At 45.6% G+C, this 20,939-nt stretch overlaps 1 protein-coding gene across 15 annotated transcripts in view; it reads left to right on the top strand.

Moving 5' to 3' along the window:
- LOC101600918 (transformation/transcription domain associated protein) overlaps positions 1–20,939 on the top strand; it is a 114,606-nt gene that overhangs the window by 18,889 nt on the left and 74,778 nt on the right. For 12 of the 15 annotated variants that reach the window (XM_045143420.1, XM_045143425.1, XM_045143421.1 and 9 more), the window contains exons 13-21: positions 4,020–4,098; positions 4,750–4,984; positions 8,328–8,694; positions 8,783–8,880; positions 9,459–9,653; positions 10,361–10,552; positions 14,542–14,707; positions 15,719–15,975; positions 18,559–18,759. In XM_045143420.1, the coding sequence (XP_044999355.1) occupies positions 4,020–4,098; positions 4,750–4,984; positions 8,328–8,694; positions 8,783–8,880; positions 9,459–9,653; positions 10,361–10,552; positions 14,542–14,707; positions 15,719–15,975; positions 18,559–18,759 (1,790 nt within the window). The remainder of the gene's footprint in view (positions 1–4,019; positions 4,099–4,749; positions 4,985–8,327; positions 8,695–8,782; positions 8,881–9,458; positions 9,654–10,360; positions 10,553–14,541; positions 14,708–15,718; positions 15,976–18,558; positions 18,760–20,939) is intronic. The other 3 variants (XM_045143422.1, XM_045143432.1, XM_045143430.1) reach the window with 1 other exon arrangement.

Genomic DNA, 20,939 nt, shown 5'->3' with positions numbered 1-20,939 from the left:
CCAGCCCATGATTGGCTTTTTAAAAACATGGCAGTCTAAGAGTGTATTTTGAAGCCTGTAGTAGTTCCTGGGCTTGTGTGGGCAATGATAAAAGATGACAGTAAGGAACACTTGCAGACTCCCATAAGAGTCATGCAAATAAAGCTGGGTGTGACGGCACACTCTTTTTTTTTTTTTTTTTTGATATTTATTTGAGAGACAGAGAATATGCGTGGGTGCACCAGGAACTCCAGTCATTGTGTCAACTTGTGCATCTGGCTTATGTGGGTCCTGGGTACTTGAACCTGGCTCCTTTATCTTTGAAAGCAAGCGCTTTAACTGCTAAGCTATCTCTGCAGCTCCTGTTTTTGTTTTTAGGGTAAGGTGTTCCTCCAACCCAGGCTGTCCTGGAATTCCCTATGTAGACTCAGGTGGCCTTGAACTCACAGTTATCCTCCCAGTTTGCCTCTCGAGTGCTGGCATTAAAGGTGTGTAACCTGGGGTTGGAGAGATGGCTTAGTGGTTAAGCACTTGCCTGTGAAGCCTAAGGACCCTGGTTCGAGGCTCGATTCCCCAGGACCCACATTAGCCAGATGCACAAGGGGGCACATGTGTCTGGAGTTCGTTTGCAGTGGCTGGAGGCCCTGGCATGTCCATTCTCTCTCTCTGCCTCTTTCTGTGTCTGTCACTTTCAAATAAATAAACATAAAACAAACAAAAAGGTGTGTAGCCTGGGCTACAGAGTGAGTTCCAGGTGAGACACTGCTTCAAAGAAACCAAAACAAACATGAAAGAACCAGATTTACTGGCTCACACCTGTGATCCCATCATTTGGGTAGCTGAGACAGGAGGATTGCTATAAATTTAAGGCCAGCCTGGTCTTACAGAGTCAGACTTGTCTCAAAACAAGACTCTTGGGGCTGGAACGATGGCTTAGCGGTTAACGATGCTTGCCTGTTGTGGTTTGATTCAGGTGTCCCCCATAAACATATGTGTTCTGAGCCGGGCGTGGTGGCGCACGCCTTTAATCCCAGCACTCAGGAGGCAGAGGTAGGAGGATCGTTGTGAGTTCGAGGCCACCCTGAGACTCCATAGTGAATTCCAGGTCAGCCTGGGCTAGAGTGAGACCCTACCTCGAAAAACCAAAAAAAAAAAAAAAAAAAAAAAAAAACCATATGTGTTCTGAATGTTTAGGTCTCCAGCTAATGGCAATTTGGGAATTGAGTCCTCTTGGAGATGGTGTATTGTTGGACGTGGGCTTATGGGTGTTATAGCCAGTTTCCCCATGACAGTGTTTGGCACACTCTCTTGTTCCTGTTGTCCACATATGTGAGTAAGAGGGTGATGTCCACCTGCTCATGCCATCTTTTCTCCCTGCCATCATGGAGCTTCCCCTTGAGTTTGTAATCCAAAATAAATCCTTTTTTTACACAAACTGTTTTGTTTTTTTTTTTTTTTTTTTTTCCGAGGTAGGGTCTCACTCTGGTCAAGGCTGACCTGGAATTAACTCTGTAGTCTCAGGGTGGCCTCGAACTCATGGCGATCCTCCTTCCTCTGCCTCCCGAGTGCTGGGATTAAAGGCGTGCGCCACCATGCCCGGCTTTCACAAACTGTTCTTGATCAGGTGTTTTCTGTCAGTATTGTGAACCTGACTGCAACATTTGTGAAATCTAAGGACCCTGGTTTAATTCCTGTGTAAGCCAGATTCACAAGATGGCACATGTGTCTGGAGTTTGTTTGCAGTGGCTGGATGCTCTGGTGTGCCCATTCTATCTGCCTCTATCTCTTTCTCTGAAATAAACAAACACTTGTTAAACCTTAACCATAATTATCATGTGTAAAAATATATATAAGTTGGAATTTTGCCATCCACGAAACTTTTCTTTATCCTCTTCTTCTATTTACTTATTTATTTTTGCATCTGAAACATCAAAAATGCACTCATTTCTGAAGTGCCAGAGGATTGGGACAACCAGATTAACATAGTGCAGTATTCTCAAGATTCTGGCTTTGGAAATGGAGAGGCTATGGAAGCCAGTGGCTGTGCAGATCAGTTTTTTTTTTGTGACTTCTGTGTTTAAACTGAGGTTTTTTTTAAAATATTTTTTGTTCATTTTTTATTTATTTTATTTGAGAGCGACAGACACAGAGAGAAAGACAGATAGAGGGAGAGAGAGAGAATGGGCGTGCCAGGGCTTCCAGCCTCTGCAAACGAACTCCAGACGCGTGCGCCCCCTTGTGCACCTGGCTAACATGGGACCTGGGGAACTGAGCCTCGAACTGGGGTCCTTAGGCTTCACAGGCAAGCGCTTAACCGCTAAGCTATCTCTCCAGCCCTAAACTGAGTTTTTATTCACCCTCTGTGGTAGTTTGATTCAGGTGTTCCCCATAAATTTAGGTGTTCTGGATGGTAGTTTCCTCAGCTGATAGAGATTTGGGAATTAGTGCCTCCTGGAGGGAGTGTATTGTTGGGGGCGGGCTTATGGGTGTTATAGCCAGTCTCTCCTTGCTAGTGTTTGGCACACTTTCCTGTTGCTATGGTACACCTTATGTTGGCCAGGGGGTGATGTCCACCTTCTGCTCATGCCATCGTTTTCCCTGCCATCGTGGAGCTTCCCCTCAAGCTGTAAGCCAAAATAAACCTCTTTTTCCCACAATCTACTCTTGATTGGGTGATTTCTGCCAGCAATGTGAAACTGACTGCAACACCCTCCCCTGGTTTTTCCATTTTGGGTGTTTGGATCTTATTTACTTATTTATTTATTTATTTATTTATTTATTTATTTATTTATTTATTTTTATGTGCCTCTTGCTTTTGGCCACATGTCCCCTCTGACTCAGAACTCAGAAGAGGCTGCTTGATGCTGGCACTTCTGATACTGCCTGGCTTTAGGAGTTGGTCAGAAACAAAGCGTGTGTCTATAGGGTGTGCGTTTCTTTCATGTGTCTGGTTCTCTGTAGCTGTTTGCTGGTGAAAGTGTACTTTACCCAACTTCACAAGGTGGCTATATGTCAGGCTTGTTCCAGAACCTGACTGTCCTGTTGGATACATGTCTTTCTTATTCTTAAGAAGTTAATACTTTTTAAGATTTATTTTTATTTACTTATTACAGACAGACAGAGGGGTGGGGGAGAGAAAGAGAGAGTGAGAATGGGCGTGCCAGAGCCTCTAGCCACTGCAAATGAACTCCAGGTGCATGCAACACCATGTGCTTCTGCCTTACGTGGGACTTGGAGAATCAAACTTGGCTCCTTAGGTTTCGCAGGCATGCACCTTAGCCGCTAAGCCCAAGAAGTCAATTCTTTTTTTCTTTTTGTTTGTTTTTTTTTCCGAGGTAGGGTCTCACTCTAGCCCAGGCTGACCTGGAATTCACTATGGAGTCTCAGGGTGGCCTTGAACTCACAGCAATCCCCATACCTCTGCCTCCCAAGTGCTGGGATTAAGGGCGTGCGCCACCACGCCCAGCTCCAATTCTTTTTTTGTTGTTGTTGTTTGTTTTGTTTTTTTGGTTTTTCGAAGTAGGGTTTCATTCTAGTCTAGGCTGACTTGGAATTCACTATGTAGTCTTGGGTGGCCTCAAATTCACAGTGATCCTCCTATCTCTGCCACCTGACTGTTGGGATTAAAGGCATGCGCTACCACACCAGGCAAGAGGTCAATTATTTAACATTAAACATGACTGAGTGTATTGTTGGGACAGGTAATTTGCATGTCCAGCAGAGCCTGTGCTGTATTCTAAGGCAGAACAAATACCTTTCTCCTCTTCTTTTTTTGGGGGGTGGGGGTTCAAGGTAGGGTTTTACTCTAGTCCAGGCTGGCCTGGAATTCACTATGTAATGTCAGGGTGGCCTTGAACTCACAGGGATCCTCCTACCTCTGCCTCCTAAGTGCTGGGATTAACGTGCGCCACCACGCTCTGCTCTGGTCTCTCCTTTGCCTGTTTTCTTTGCTTAAGCAGCTGCAGACTGACTGCTGTGAAATCTGTGGTAACAATGTGTACTTGATCTTAACAGTGACCTCCATGTGTGTTTGATTCTAGAGTTCATTCCGTGCATGGACAAGCTATTTGATGAGTCCATATTGATTGGCTCAGGATATACTGCACGCGAGACTCTAAGGTACATGAGTAGAAACATGGTACCTGGCTGGTTTAAAAGCCAGGGCCAGCAGTGATTGACATGTAGTGGAACTAGTGCTCCGACAAACGCCGTCTTTTGGGCCTGGACTCACCATTTGCCTTTAGAGTAGCAGCAACTTAGGTTGATTTTTGTGCCTTTATTTTAATTAATTAATTTGAGAGAGAGCAAATAGAATGGGTGCACTAGAACCTCTAGTTACTGCAAATGAACCCCAGATATGTGGGTCACTATATGCACCTGGCTTACGTGGGTACTGGGGAGTCAAATCCTGGGTCCTTATGCTTTGCAGGCAAGTGCCCTAAGTGCTAAGCCATCTCTCCAGCCCAGAAGGTGTATTTTTATTTGACTATCAGGAGTTCTAGGCTACAAATGCATGACCAGGCTGGCTGATGTTTCTCCTCAGGTTAGCCATGCCTGCCTGTGTTTGTTAGCCTTTTAACTCAAGTTCAAAGCAAAGTAAGGCAGAAGGAAGCATCATGAGAAGACTCGGAACTCCTACTCCTGCAGCTGGGACAATGACGAGGGCAGTGGAGGGGTCACTTAGTGGCCCAGTCCTGGTGCTGGCACTCCTAGAGCCGACAGTGACGTCCCTGGGGGGCTATAGCAATAATCACTGGGCTCTTTCCGCAGGCCCCTCGCCTATAGTACACTGGCTGACCTTGTGCACCACGTTCGCCAGCACCTGCCACTCAGTGACCTCTCCCTCGCTGTCCAGCTCTTTGCTAAGAACATCGATGATGAGTCTCTGCCTAGCAGCATCCAAACCATGTCCTGCAAGCTCCTGCTGAACCTTGTGGACTGCATCCGCTCCAAGAGCGAGCAGGAGAGCGGCAATGGGAGAGACGTGTTGATGCGGATGCTGGAGGTACTGGCTCTGCGGGTATGGGGCAGCATCTGCTTTTTGCCTTGATTCATCTTGAGCATTGCTAAGCAGAGGCAAGCGCTTTCCTCACAGGTGTGTGCACTTGTCTGGCTGCTGAGCGTGGCCCCAGGAATTGGACCAACTGGGTTCCTGTCCTGGCTCCCCTTGCCGCCAGCCAAGCCTGCTTAGGTGAGCTGCTTTCTCTTCTGGGCATATTTCTTCTCTGCCAAGGAGTAAGCAGAGCATCTGCGGTGTTGGACTCCTCAGAGCTGAGAGAATGGCTGTGAAAGTACTTCCATGCTCCTGGAAGACCAGCCTCAGCATCTCTGGGCACACACAGTCCAGTGGGTAGCTAGGTCCTGCCGTGTAGGGTCCTCTGAAGGATTTGAGAGCTTGTGGCATGTTCCTGGAAGATACTTGAAAGACCCAGCTTTGAGCATCTCGGGGATAGTACAGTGGGTATCTAGGTGAGCGACGAAAGCACCTGGAAGTCCAGCCTCAGCATCTCTGGGGACAGATCCCAGTAGGTATCTAGGCAAGGGGTAAGAGGTGGCTCCTGAGGTGGTTGTGAGTCTGGCCTGGGAGGGGTGATTCCAGCAGTCCTGGGTCAAATCTGGGCCCTGCTCATTGGGCTTGTCACTTTCCTGAGCCACACTTTACCTATAGAACAAATATGAACAGAGAACGCATACAGCATGTTTTCTTTTCCTTTTCCTTCTTTCTTTGTGTGTTTTCTGAGGTAGGGTCTCACCCTACTAACTTTTAATTAATAACTATTTATTTATCTTGTTTTTTATTTTTTTGAGGTAGTGTCTTACTCTAGCCCAGGCTGAGCTGGAATTCACTATATAGTCTCAGGGTGGCCTTGAACTCAGGGTGATCCTCCTACCTCTGTGCTAGGAAAAAAGGCATGAGCCACCACGCCCACCTTATATTAGCTTTTGCCTGTGTGGGTGTTTACAGTGTGTATGTGTGTACTACCACATGCATGTGGAGGTCTGAGGACAACCTTGGCATTCATCTTCCTTCCACCCTGCTCGAGACCAGATCTTTCTTGAAATCCCCCACCCTTCCCAGCCTGAAGGTGTATGTCACTAGCTGGCTGTGGGCTTCTGGCTCTGCCTCCCATTACCTGAGGCATGTTGGGCGCACAGAGGCATGCACTACTTTTTGCCCAGCTTTCTGTAGGTGCTGGGTGTTAGGAAAATGTAAGAGAAAAGCACAAGAGAACACCAAGTTGATCTCTACAGAAAGACAGTTTATTGAAACAGCGAGGGCCAGGAGCCTTCCCGTGGATGAAGGCTGAAGCACTGAGCCAGGCTGGGGTTCAGAATTGTAAGGAGGATCCTAAGAAATAGACCGGACCAGGTGCAGTGGTAGTGTTTGTGTCCTTGTTCAGAATAGGCGTCTTTAGCCAGGGATGTCTGAGGGAGGCTATTCAGATGGTCTCTGGTCCTTCAAGGTCAGCTAGGCTAAGGGGCCTAGATCAGGGAAGGTGCCAGACTTAATGAGGTAGAATGCCTATATGACTTCTTCATTGCCTGCTAGTTTAGAATCATTATTAACTCTTTAGTTCCCTCTAGTTTTCAGAGAAGGCTACTAACCCTTCACTGGGGAGTTAAAGGTAGACTAGCAAGCTTACAAACAAGCACAAGTGCTGAGCCATCTTCCCAGCTCTATGAACTTAAAAACAAAACAGAAAGAAAAACAGAGAGAGAGGTAAGGAATGAGAAAGAGAATGAATATGAATGAATGGGAATGTCAGGGCCTCTAGCCACTGCAAATGAATTCCAGTTGTAGTGCACTTTGTGCATTTGGCTTTATGTGGTACTAGAAAGTTAAACCCAGGCTAGCTGGTTTTATAATTTACAAGCAGGTGCCTTTAACTGCTGAGCCATCTTCCTAGCCCCTACTAACTTTATTAATTAATAACTATTTATTTATTTATTTATTTATTTATTTTTTGAGGTAGAGTCTTACTCTAGTCCAGGCTGATCTGGAATTCACTATGTAGTTTCAGGGTGACCTTGAGCTCAAGACGATCCTTTTACCTTAGCCTCCCACATGTTGGGATTAAAGGCATGTGCCACCACTGCACATCTGGCTTTTTTTTTTTTTGGAGGTAGGGCCTTACTCTTGCCCAAGCTGACCTGGAATTCACCATAGAGCCTCAGAGTGGCCATGAACTCATGACGATCCTCCTACTGTTATGTCCAGTTCTTGGCACCCCCAGTGACCACCAAGGAGAACCAAACATGTATGCAAGGGCAAGGAGCTTTTATTTCGGGCTTAAGCTTGGTCTCTTGACTTCACCAACGCAATGGATCTGTAAGAGCCCTGAGTAGTGGGAGGGTAGGGTTTTTATAGGGATTTGAACATAGAAGAAGGGGATGGGTACATGATTGGTTGATTAAAACAGTTACTGCACTTGTACTCTTCTGATTGGTTTAGGATTTTGGCAGGCAAAGCTGGTGGGCTGGGGCTAGGGGAATTGAACTTATCTATGACTGCAGGAATGTATGGCATAATCAGTTTCTAGTAACTGTTAAATCCACCCTTACCAGAAAATAAAAAGTTAGACCTTGCCGGGAAACAGAAACTTAGGACTACCAAGGACTCTGAAGCCTGTCATGGCACCCATCTGGTTCCTGATTCCTTTACTACCTCTGTCTCCCAAGTGCTGGGATTAAAGGCGTGCTCCACCATGCCCAGCAACACTTAACTTTTTTTTTGTTGTTGTTGTTAATAACATTTTTTGTTTTGGTTTTTGAGGTAGGGTCTTGCTCTAGCTCAGGCTGATCTGGTATTCACTATGTAGTCTGAAGGTGGCCTCAAACTCACAGTGATCCTCCTACCTCTGCCTCCTGAGTGCTGAGTTTAAAGGCTTGGTATTAATATTTTCAATATTTTATTTTTATTTATTTATTTGATAGAGAAAGGCGGGGAGAGAGAGAAAGAAAAAATGGGTGCGCCAGGGCCTCCAGCTAGTGTAAACAAACTCCAGATGCATGTGCCCCTTGTGCATCTGACTAATGTGGTTCCTAGGGAATTGAACCTGGGTCCTTTGGCTTTGCAGGCAAACACCTTAACTACTAAGCCATCACTCCAGCCCTTAATAACATTTTAAAAACTTTTTTATTTGAGAGAGAAGGGCATGCCAGGGCCTTTAGCCAGTGCATATGAACTACAGATGTGTGCACCACCATGTGCATCTGGCTCACATGGGTTCTGGGGAATGGAACCTGGGTCTTTAGGCTTTACAGGCAAGTGCCTTAACCGCTATGCCATCTCTCCAGCCCACTATTAATTAATACTTTTGTCTCCTCCCAATTTCTCTTCCTATTAGGTTTTTGTTCTCAAGTTCCACACCATTGCCCGGTACCAGCTTTCAGCCATTTTTAAGAAGTGCAAGCCTCAGTCTGAACTAGGAGCTGTGGAAGCAGCTCTGCCTGGGGTGCCCACTGCCCCTGCTGCCCCTGGCCCAGCACCCTCCCCAGCCCCTGTGCCCACCCCTGCCCCTCCTCCCCCGCCGCCCCCAGCCCCGACCACTCCGGTGACCCCAGCCCCCGTGCCTCCATTTGAGAAGCAAGGGGAGAAGGACAAGGAAGACAAGCAGACATTCCAGGTCACAGACTGCCGAAGTCTGGTGAAGACCTTGGTCTGTGGCGTGAAGACGATCACGTGGGGCATCACATCGTGTAAAGCGCCGGGTGGTAATTCTGTTCTTGCACTGTTTAAACAAGCAGCATTTTTAGTCGAGTGCACTGTCTTCGCATGAACTCAATGTGTTCTTTCTTCCAGAAGCTCAGTTCATTCCCAACAAGCAGCTACAACCCAAAGAGACTCAGATCTACATAAAGCTTGTGAAGTATGCAATGCAGGCCTTGGATATTTATCAGGTAAGGCGATGGCCTGCCCTTATGGAAGAGGGACTCGTGACAGGATGGGCTTTTGTTGTGTGGCCTTGTTGGGATTACAGGTGTGTACTACCTCACCTGGTTTATGTAGTGCTAGGAATGGAGTCCAGGGATTCAGGTGTGTTCTACCACTGAGCTAAGCCTAGACCCTTGACAGGTTCTTGATCATAGTTGTCTCTTGTGCATTTGTGTGGTGAGGGTGTAGAATGCAGTGGAATCCTGAGGTTTTTAAGTTTACCTCATTCAGTCAGTGCCTTTTTAAAATATTTTATTTTATTTATTTCTTTGACAGAAAGAGGGTGGGAGGGAGAGGGAGAGAGACAGAGAGAGAATGGGTGCGCCAGGGCCTCCAGCTGCTGCAAACGAATTCCATATGTGTGTGCCACCTTGTGCATCTGGCTAACATGGGTCCTGAGGAATCGAACCTGGGTCCTTTGGCTTTGCAGGCAAACACCTTCACTGCTAAGCCATCCCTGCAGCCCTATGTAGTTGTCATGTTTCTATAGTGGAACACGTTCTGGAGCTTGGTTCTAATGTCTGTGTGGGTCTTCCTATCCTAGGTACAGATAGCAGGAAACGGACAGACGTACATTCGAGTAGCCAACTGCCAGACCGTCAGAATGAAGGAGGAGAAAGAGGTGTTAGAACACTTTGCTGGTGTCTTCACCATGATGAACGCGTTAACATTTAAGGAAATCTTTCAAACCACAGTTCCTTATATGGTAGAAAGAATCTCAAAAAACTATGCTCTTCAGGTCTGTGACTCCTTTTTTGCATTCTTTAGACATGTAGTTTAAATTTTTTTGCTTATGTATTGAATGCTTTGTATATTTATCTTACTTTGAGGACTTTAAAAATGATGTTCAAGGGCTGGAGAGATGGCTTAGCGGTTAAGCGCTTGCCTGTGAAGCCTAAGGACCCGGTTCGAGGCTCGGTTCCCCAGGTCCCATGTTAGCCAGGTGCACAAGGGGGCGCACGCGTCTGGAGTTCGTTTGCAGAGGCTGGAGGCCCTGACGCGCCCATTCTCTCTCTCTCCCTCTATCTGTCTTTCTCTCTGTGTCTGTCGCTCTCAAATAAATAAATTTAAAAAATTAAAAATGATGTTTGTAAGGATGTAGCTGTAGCCAGTTTTAGAGAACTATTAGGACATATTCAGCCTTAGTTTGACAACGTTCTCAGATCATCCATATGTCTTGGATCAGCAGCTCCTTTCTGAGTGTTACCGTGTGTGAGCCTTGGGCTCCTGGGGTCGAGGGTGAGTGGGGAGAGCAGGCTGAGCACTGGAGGAAGTACTCTGGTCAGCAAGGGCTCTGAAGCTTACTCCTTTGCGGGATAGTTTAAATTACTTGGGATGTCTGATTGGTACAGGGTTGATTTTATGTTTTCGGAACGTTTATTATGTTGTCTTAAAGCTGCTTGGGGAAGGGATGATTTTCATCACGACCATTTCTTGTTTTCACAGATTGTTGCCAACTCTTTCTTGGCAAATCCTACTACCTCTGCTCTGTTTGCCACGATCCTAGTGGAATATCTTCTGGATCGTCTGCCAGAGATGGGCTCCAACGTGGAGCTCTCCAACTTGTACCTCAAGCTGTTTAAGTTGGTCTTTGGCTCAGTCTCCCTGTTTGCAGCTGAAAATGAGCAAATGCTGAAGGTGAGACTGCTTAGGTGTGAGCTGCGCCTGTGTTTGGATTCCTCCTGTTCTCTTCTTTGCACGGACACAAGCTATGTGTAAAATACTCTTTGAATTTGACTTGACCAAGTATGGAAAATATTGAATGTGTTTAAAAGCAGTGTTCAATTTATTTATCAGGTAACTTAGTATAAAAACTTCAGAAGTGGGGCTGGAGAGATGGCTTAGCGGTTAAGTGCTCGCCTGTGAAGCCTATGGACCTCGGTTCGAGGCTCAGTTCCCCAGGTCCCACGTTAGCCAGATGCACAAGGGGGCGCACGCGTCTGGAGTTCGTTTGCAGTGGCTGGAAGCCCTGGCGCGCCCATTCTCTCTCTCTCCTTCTATCTGTCTTTCTCTCTGTGTCTGTCACTCTCAAATAAATAAATAAATAAATAAATAAATAAATAAATAAATAAATAAATACTAAAAAAAAAGTATATTTAAAAAAATAATTTCAGAAGTGAAGGCTGGAGAGATTGCTTAGCTGTTCATTTCTTGCCTGTGAAGCCTAAAGACCCCAGTTCAAGGCTCGATTCCCTAGGACGCGCATTAGCCAGATGCACAGGGAGCTCATGTGTCTGGTGTCTGGAGTTCGTTTTCAGTGGCTGGAGACCTTGGCACACTCATTTTCTCTATCTGCCTCTTTGTCTTGTCTGTTGCTCTCAAATAAATAAATAAAAATATACAAAAATTAAAAAAATTTCAGAAGTGAGGCCTGGTGGTGACATGGGCCTCTAGCCCCTCTTTTTTTTTTTTTTTTTTGAGGTAGGTTCTTCCTCTAGCCCAGGCTCACCTGGAATTCACTGTGTTGTCTCAGGCAATTCTCTTAACTCTGCCTCTGAGTGCTGGGATTAAAGGCGTGTACTACCATGTCTGGCTTAGTGATTTTTTTTTTTTTTTAAAGAAAATTTTTTTTTTTTTTTTTTTTTTGGTTTTTCGAGGTTGGGTCTCACTCTGGTCCAGGCTGACCTGGAATTAACTCTGTAGTCTCAGGATAGCCTTGAACTCATGGCGATCCTCCTACCTCTGCCTCCCGAGTGCTGGGATTAAAGGCGTGTGCCACCATGCCCAGCAAAAGAAAAAATTTTAAAGTATTTTTTAAAATTATTTTTATTTATTTATTTGAGAGCGACAGACAGAGAGAGAAAGGGGGAGATAGAGAGAATGGGCGCGCCATGACCTCCAACCACTGCAAACAAATTCCAGATGTGTGCGCCCCCTTTGTGCATCTGGCTAACGTGGGTCCTGGGGAATAGATCCTCAAATCGGGGTCCTTAGGCTTCATAGGCAAGAGCTTAACTGCTAATCCATCTCTCCAGCCCTGTTTTGTGTGTTTTTTTTTTTTTTTTTTTGGTTTAAATTCTTTTTTTATTAATTATGTTTTGTTTTTTTTTGAGGTAGGGTCTTACTCTAGCTCAGGCTGACCTGGAATTCACTCTGTAGTCCCAGGGTGACCTTGAATTCATGGCGATCCTCCTACCTCTGCCTCCCAAGTGCTGGGATTAAAGGTGTGTGACTACCATGCCCAGCTTAGGCTTAGTGATATTTTTGATGTAAAAAATTTAGATGAGGGGGCTGCAGAAATGGCTTAACAGTTAAGTCACCTGCCTGCAAAGCCTAATGGCCTGAGTTTTATTACCTAGTACCTGCATAAAGCCAGATGCACAAAATGATGCATGCAGCTGGAGGTTGTTGTGATGTGCCCATTCTCTCTCCTTCTCTCTCTCTGCTTGCAAATAAATAAGATAAAAATTTTCAAGAGTGAGAAGAAAATGTCTTTGTATCTTTCAGATCACTAATTCAGAGCTTGCCATATAATAATTCTAGTCCTGTCAGTGACCTCCACTACTCAGGATGTGTTCCTTCTGTGTTCTCTCTGAGCACATTTTAGGAACAGCTGTTTACTTTGTTAAGAGTTTTCACCAGTTTGTTTCTTTCTTAAGATTAAGAATAGGAATTAGCTCTCTGATCACTTGGGAACATAGAGCAGTGGGTGAGTTTGGTTTGGCTTAGCCCTGGCCCAGCCGGGAGGGGGCTCCCTAGCCCTTGTTCTCTGCATGGGTTCTTTATCCCCTCCAGCTTCCCACATGGTAGGAACTCAATAAACTTTTTTTTTTTTTTTTCCCCACACTTTTCCCAGGCTCTCCACGTGGAATCTCTAGCCACATGGGTGCCTTTCCTTGGCTTTGCACTTCCCTCAATAAATATAATTTAATAATAAAAGAAAAGATTAGGAATTGGTCTGGAGAGATGGCTTAGTGGTTAAGGCACTTGCCTGCAAAGCCAAAGGACCCAGGTTCAATTTCCCAGGGCCCACATAAGTCAGATGCACAAGGGGGCGCATGCATTTGGAGTTTGTTTACAGTGCCTGGAAGCCCTAGTGTACCCATTCTGTGTCTCAAATAAATAAAATTGTTTTAAAAAAAGATTGGGAATTAAATCTTGTGAAGATGGCTCAGTAGGAAGCACTTGGCTTGTAAAGCCTGCTGGCCCTGGTTTCAATTCTCAAGCCACCCACCTATGCCAGATGCAGTAAGTGGCACAAATGCCTGTGTCTGATGTTCTCCAGTGGCAAGAGGCCCTGGCAAACCCATTCACACACATGCAAATACATAGTTGAAAAAATGATTACGAACAGATTGCCTTACAGATGGCTGTCCTTAGCTGATGGAATCTTGTAGTCTCGTAATTGTAGCAGGTGGCAGAGCAAATAGCTGGACATACCTTAGTTTCTCATGGCAGAACCATTGTGGTTCCCGTAGGAAGTTAAATGTCATCACCGCTTGTATCTACAGGGAGATGTTTTCCATAGGGTTAGTATGAGGATATAAATCAATAAATGAACAAATGATGATGTTAAATGCAAGTAATGTGTGTCCTTCAGATGACAGTTTAGTTTTTTTCAGTTTTATAGTCTTAGTAAATAAAACCTCAGTATTATTTTTGTGGTAATGTGAAATGAATATACTCAGTTATTTTCTTAAATGTTCATTTTTTATATTTTTTATTTGTTTGAGAGAAAGAGGCAAAGAGAATGGGGATGGGGAGGAGGAATGTGTGTTCTAGGGCGTCCAGGCACCACAAACTCCAGATGCGTAAACTCTACTGTGCATCTGGCTTACATGGGTACTGGGGAACCGAACCCTTAGGCTTCGCAGGCAAGCACCTGAACCTCTAAGCCCTCTCTAGCCCTGTTACTTTCTTTCTTTTTTTTTTTTTTTTTTTTTTTGGTTTTTCGAGGTAGGGTCTCACTCTAGCTCAGGCTGACCTGGAATTCACTATGTAGTCTCAGGGTGGCCTCGAACTCTCGGCGATCCTCCTACCTCTGCCTCCCGAGTGCTGGGATTAAAGGCGTGCGCCACCACGCCCGGCTCCTGTTACTTTCTTTAGTTAATTTAAGTTAGCATATAAAGTGATGCTTTCATTATGTCATTTTCTTACCTGTGTGCACTTATACTTTGTTCTAGTTCATCTTCTTCCCTCACTGCCTTCCCCATGTGCCTTCTATTTTCTTTTTCAGATACAAAGTAATTGTAACTGTGTTCTCTTTAATCAATATCTTCTAAGTATTTTAATTTTTGCCATCCTACTTAAAACTATAGTAGCTGGTGTGGTGGCATGTGCCTTTAATCCCAGCACTTGTGAAGCAAAGATAGGAGGATCTATGTGAGTTTGAGGCCAGCCTGATACTACATAGTGAATTCCAGGTCAGCTTGGGCTAGAGTGAGACCCTACCTCGAAAAAATAAAGTAAAATAAAGTAAAACTGTATAGTAACATAAGGACCTACTTAATGCTACTTTCATAGCCAAAGTGGTGGAAAGCCACTTATTGCTGAGAAATTGAATTGAATTCAAATACAGGTTGGGAAGACTTACCCCTCCTGCAGCTGTGGGGTGGCAGCAGTGTCTGCGCTAGTCTGGAGGGGGTCCAACTCCTACACAGCTCACTGACCAGCCTTTCTCTGCACAGCCTCACCTGCACAAGATAGTGAACAGCTCCATGGAGCTCGCCCAGACTGCCAAGGAGCCCTACAACTACTTCCTGCTGCTGCGCGCACTCTTCCGCTCTATTGGCGGAGGGAGCCACGATCTCCTGTATCAGGAATTTTTGCCTCTCCTCCCAAACCTCCTCCAAGGTGAGATCATGTTGAGATGTGAGATGAACACAAGCTGCCATCTGTATCTTTCACTTGTGCTAATGAAAAGTACATCATCAAAGCCAGGTTGAGGCAGGAGCATGAGGGATTTTAAGGTCATCCTTGGCAGTATAGTGAGTTTGAGGCCAGCCTGAGACCCAGTCTTAAAAAAACATCTACTTGGGGGCTGGAGAGATGGCTTGTGGTTAAGGTGGATGCCTGCGAAGCCTAAGGACCCAGGTTCTATTCCCTAGGACCCACATAAGCCAGATGCACAAGGGGCACATCCATCTGGAGTTCATTTTCAGTGGCTATAGGCCATGGCATGCCCATTCTCTCTCTCTCTCTGCTTGCAAATGAATAAATAAGAATTAAAAAAAAAAGAAGAAAAAAGTCTACTTGATATGTTAAAAGTGATTTTTGGTGTAATAAGAATAAAACATGGGGCTGGAGTTGATGGCTCAGCACTTAAGGTACTTGCCTGCAATGCCTAATAAACAAGGTTTGGTTCTCTAGTACCCACATGCAGCCAGAAGCACGAAGTGGTGCATGCATCTGGAGTTTGCTTGCAGTGGCTAGATGCCCTGTTGTGGTGTGCCTATACTCTCTCTCTGTTTTTCTCTGCTTATAAATAAATAAATAAATAACTAAAATCTTTTAATAATAATAAAAAGAACACAATCCAGGAGTGATGGCGCATGCATTTAATCCCAGCACTTAGGGAGGTAGAGGTAAGAAGATTGCTGTGCCTTGAAGGCCATCTTGACAGTACATAGTGAACTCCAGGTCAGCCCGAGCTAGAGAAAAACCCTACCTTGGAAAAAATAAAATGTGTGTGTATATGTATGTGTGTGTATACATGACTTAATAGTTATTATTTACAGCCTCCTGTTGTGCCCCTCCAGAAGCATGTAGTTAGCAGGTTGAACTCTTAGAGTGGTTTATGAGGGCACACAGTGCCTCGGTGACTTTGGCACGTGTTAGGAAGTGACCTCCTGCTGTGGTTCTTAGGACTGAACATGTTGCAGAGTGGCCTGCACAAGCAGCACATGAAGGACCTCTTCGTGGAGCTGTGTCTTACGGTGCCTGTGCGGCTCAGCTCTCTGCTGCCCTACCTGCCCATGCTGATGGATCCCTTGGTGTCTGCACTTAATGGCTCTCAGACATTGGTCAGCCAAGGACTGAGAACTCTGGAGTTGTGTGTGGACAATCTGCAGCCCGATTTCCTCTATGACCACATTCAGCCAGTGCGCGCAGAGCTCATGCAGGTATGCTCCCCTTCACCTCCACACCACCAGGGGCTGCTAGAGCCTCCTGTGTCCTGGATTCCTCCATCCTTGGGGTCTGTGCTGAGAGGCTAGCTGCGCGCAAGATGGAGTGGAGGAATGTCGCACTTGCTTTGTGTGCTCTGTAGTGTACAAAAAGACTCAGAACCATTGCAGTGTTGAATGGGTGCTTTGCTGTATTGTCTCCTACTTGGAGCTTCTCTAAGTGTTACATTCTCTGTAAGCCCAAGCCTGTGACTTGTGAAGTCAGGTGTCATGGGCGCTCTGTATCTGCTGCTGCTCCCACAAAGAACCTCTTTATCCTGAAAGACCGAAGTGAAGTTGCAGGTGTTTCTTCCCACCTCAGCAGAAGGAAGAGCAGACTAAAAAGGAAGTAATTTTTTGTTCTCTAAAGCTTGTATGTTAGTCTTTTCCTTCATGTTTTGCTGCCATTGTGACCTGTGATGTGATTGGTAGTTGTTAGAGGTGGGGCTGTCTGCTTTTGACTCGTACCCCTTTAGGGTTCACAGCACCCAGACTAGCATAAGGGAGGCTAAGTAACTCCTGAACGTGGTAGTCTTTGGACGAGCTAGATTGGAGACCCTGCCTTGGGCTGGAGGATTAGTTTGGGAGAACCTGCTGTCTTAGGTACCAGCTGGGCTGGGAGAAGGTGGCATAGGTTTCACTTCCCCTGCTGGTCACTGGAGGATTGATGGGGAGCCTGTTTAGAGATCAGCACTGTTTGTTTTAGAAAGCTAAGCTGGTTTGACCTGAAGCGTGAACATGTGGGAAGTAGAGGCAGGGAGGGGTTCTGGGGCCAAAGAGCCGGTCAGGCCACTTCTTGCCTTTTTATGAGGTAGAAAGCCCCACAGAGAGCTGGATTAAGGTCTACTTCTCGTAACCTCACTCCTGTAAAGCAACACGTGGTAGTGCTGGTCTCTCCTAGGCCCAGCACCAGCCCGGGTCATTAGAGTACAGAGAAGGGTAGCCCTTGGCCCAGTGCTGCCCCCACCTGGTAGGGAAGCAGTCCCTCTGAGGATGCCTGGAACCTAGTGACCTGATAGGGTGGAGGCAAGAAGGGGGACTTAAAAGCCACCTTCCTAGCAATTATGGAAAAACATCTTTGGACATACAGGAATATGAATGAAATTGGAATTTTGCCTGATGAAGGGAAATGTACTAAGATTTTATGCTGAGTATTACTAGACTTTTAACACTTGTTATAGAAAGTGATTTAAGAAAAAGAACCTGGGCTGGAGAGATGACTTAATGGTTAAGGCATTTCCCTGCAAAGCCAAAGGACTTTGGTTTGATTCCCCAGGACCCACGTAAGCCAGATGCACAAGGGGCGCATGTGTCTGGAGTTCGTTTGGAGTGGCCTGAGGCCCTGGCGTACCCATTCTCTCTCCCTCTGTTCCTCAAATAAATTTTTTTTTTTTTTTGAGGTAGGGTCTCACTCGGGTCCAGGCTGACCTGGAATTAACTCTGTAGTCTCAGGGTGGCCTTGAACTCACTGCGATCCTCCTACCTCTGCCTCCCGAGTGCTGGGATTAAAGGCGTGCGCCACCACGCCCGGCTCAAATAAATTTTTTAAAAAAGTTTAAATAAATATTAAAAAAAGAAAAAGCTGGGCGTGGTAGCATACGCCTTTTTTTAAAGTATTTTTTTATTCATTTTTATTTATTTATTTGAGAATGACAGAGAGAGAGAAAGAGGCAGATAGAGAATGGGTGTGTCAGGGCTTCTAGCCCCTGCAAACGAACTCCAGACGTGTGCGCCCCCTTGCGCATCTGGCTAACGTGGGTCCTGGTGAATTGAGCCTCGAACCAGAATCCTTAGCCTTCACAGGCAAGCCCTTAACTGCCAAGCCATCTCTCCAGCCCAGCACGTGCCTTTAATCCCAGCACTCAGGAGGTAGAAGGATTGCTCTGAGTTCCAGGCCACCCTGAGACTCCATAGTGAATTCCAGGTCACCCTGGTTTAGAGTGAGACCCTACCTCGAAAAGCCAAAAAAAGAAAAGAAAAGAAAAGAAAAAACCTGTTGCATGAGCAATGATTTTAAAGAATTTAATTTAGGTGGAAAAAGTGAGACAAAGTGTGGTGTGTCTGGGGCAATTGAGTGTGGGTATTCTTTCTGTGCAAAGCTCTCCTGTGCTCAGCCCCTGTGTTCCTAAGGTTCAGACAGCTTCCTGATCCCTGCTTTGCTCTGACCCTCCCTCTCCATTGCGAGATTCAAAATGTCTGAAGTAAGTTATGAAACCAAGTAAGCAGAAGTAGAAGCCCGAGAACTTGTCCTTGAACTCGCAGACAGGAATCTGTAATATGTCGTCCCTCTGCCCGTCCTGCCCCATTTGTGACTGACTTCGTTTACCCTCTGTGCACAGGAGCACCAAAAACCAAAGCTAGCTAGTTTGCTTGCTTGTTTATGTAGGGAAGACACTCAAGACTGAGGGCAAGAAGAGGACTCTGGGAAATGGAGGTGGGAGGAACAGTAGTTGGCACCTTGTGTTTGTTGACTTAGATTTGGTCATGAGTTATGTGAACTGGTTGCCTGTGAGGCCTTCATGAAAACACCTTGATTTTTAGGCCTTGTGGCGCACGCTACGCAATCCTGCTGACAGCATCTCCCATGTTGCCTACCGTGTGCTTGGGAAATTTGGGGGCAGTAACAGGAAGATGTTAAAGGAATCCCAGAAGCTGCACTACGTTGTGACTGAAGTTCAAGGTCCCAGCATTACTGTGGAGTTTTCCGATTGCAAAGCCTCTCTTCAGCTCCCAATGGAGAAGGTAAAATTGGGAACCTTTGGGAGTTTTGAGGAGATTCAGTGTTTCATTTAAAAAGATATTCTATTTAAAATACATATGTAAGGGGCTGGGGAGATGGCTGAGCAGTTAAGGCACTTGCCTGCAAGGCTAAAGGACCCAGGCTCAATTCCCCAGGACCCACGTAAGCCAGATGCCCATGGTGGCACATGCATCTAGAGTTTGTTAGCAGCAGCTAGAGTTCCTGACGTGCCTGTCCTCTGTCTCTCTCTCTGCTTCTTTCTTTTTCTCTCTTTCTAATAAATAAAATAGTAAAAAATAGGTAAGACAGCTTTGGGGGAAGGAATGTCAGACTCAGCCTAGGGTTCCTGTGGTGATCTGCTTGGTTGGTGTGGTGGCAGTGTCAGGCCAGCAACCCAGTGGAGGAGGGCCAGCCAGGCACTGCAGGTGGACCCTTGAGCGGTTCATCTTCCCAGTAACCATCCTGGTCTGTTTGATTCCCCATGAGCTTTATGTCCATTGAGAGTGCAGCCTGATCCACACTTGCCTATGGTCCCCTTCACTCAAGGACAGACTTCTCCCAGTCTCTATGCATACGTCCCTGTTCTTGCCTTCCTGATAGTTTTTTTTTTTTAAGTATTTTATTTTTATTTATTTATTTATTTGACAGAAAGAGGGAAGGAGAGAGAGAATGAATGGACATGCTAGGGCCTCCAGCCACTGCAAATGAACTCCAGACACGTACACCCCCTTTTGTATCTGGCTAATATGGGTCTTGGGAAATTGAACCTGGATCCTTTGGCTTCTCCTTAACCGCTAAGCCATCCCTCCAGCCCTGACTCTTTTTGAAATAAATTGATAGAGAAAGTTAAACAACACATGCATGTGTATATAGCAGTTGTGTGGGTTTTCTGGAGGAAAAATGTTAATCTCTTTCAAAGAAGGCATTTAGTAAAAAGCCTGTGATCCTGAGAATGTGTAGGATTCTCCTTAAACCTTAGGGAATGTGTCTAGGTGACACAGAATCTGGTTGGCCCCAGAAAGCCTACCACACAAGACCTTCCAAGTTCATTGAAGACATGACATTATTTTTTTTTAATTAATTTATTTATTTGAGAGCAACAGACAGAAAAAGAGGCAGAGAGAGAGAGAGTGAATGGGCGTGCCAGGGCCTCCAACCACTGCAGACAAATTCCAGAAGCATGTGCCCCCTTGTGCATCTGGCTAACATGGGTCCTGGGGAATCAAGCCTCGAACCGGGGTCCTTAGGCTTCACAGGCAAGCACTTAACTGCTAAGCCATCTCTCCAGCCCAAGACATGAAATTATTAAGCTCTAAATAAAAAAAACATATTTGTGAGCAGAGTGATAAGAGTATATGGGTGCACCAGTTCTCTTGCCACTGCAAATAAACACCATGTGATGTGCTACTTTGTGTATCCTTTTTTGATTTTTCGAGGTAGGGTCTCACTCTAGCTCAGGCTGACCTAGAATTCACTGTCGTCTCATGGTGGCTTTGAACTCAGGGCAATCTCCTACCTTTGCCTTCCAAATGCTAAGATTAAAGGTGTGCACCACCATGCCCGTCTTCTTTTTAATATTTTTATTTATTTACTTAGAGAGAGAGAGAGAGAGAGAGAGAGAGAGAGAGAGAGAGGGAGAGGGAGAGAGAGAGAAAAGAATGAATGAGAATGAATGGGCACACTAGGGTCTCCAGCCACTGCAAATGAATTCCAGATGTATGTGCCACTTTTTGCATCTGGCTCATGTAGTAGGAACTGGAGAATCAAACCTGGGTCTTTAGGCTTCATAGGCAAGCACCTTATCCTCTAAGCCTCCAGTTCTACCTTACATTTTAATTTTTTAAATTTATTTACTTTAAAGTGACAGACAAAGAAGCAGATAGAGAGAGAGAATGGGCGCCCCAGGGCCTTCAGCCACTGCAAACGAACTCCAGACGTGTGTGCATCTGGCTAACGTGGGTCTTGGGGAATCGAGCCTTGAACCAGGGTCCTTAGGCTTCATAGGCAAGCAACTTATCCTCCAAGCCATCTCTCTAGCCCTTACCTTACATTTTAAATTGAGCTGTACACCTCCTTATTTCATAATACTTGTACCACCTTTTCTAGAACTTTGTTTCTGTGGATGCCTGTGTTGCCCCACCATATTCTTTTAAAAGAAAATACTCATTAGAAGAGGGCTGCC

This window comes from Jaculus jaculus, chromosome 2 (genome assembly GCF_020740685.1).
Source record: "Jaculus jaculus isolate mJacJac1 chromosome 2, mJacJac1.mat.Y.cur, whole genome shotgun sequence".
Lineage (NCBI taxonomy): Eukaryota > Metazoa > Chordata > Mammalia > Rodentia > Dipodidae > Jaculus > Jaculus jaculus.
This window is presented reverse-complemented; position numbering and strand designations above follow the sequence as displayed.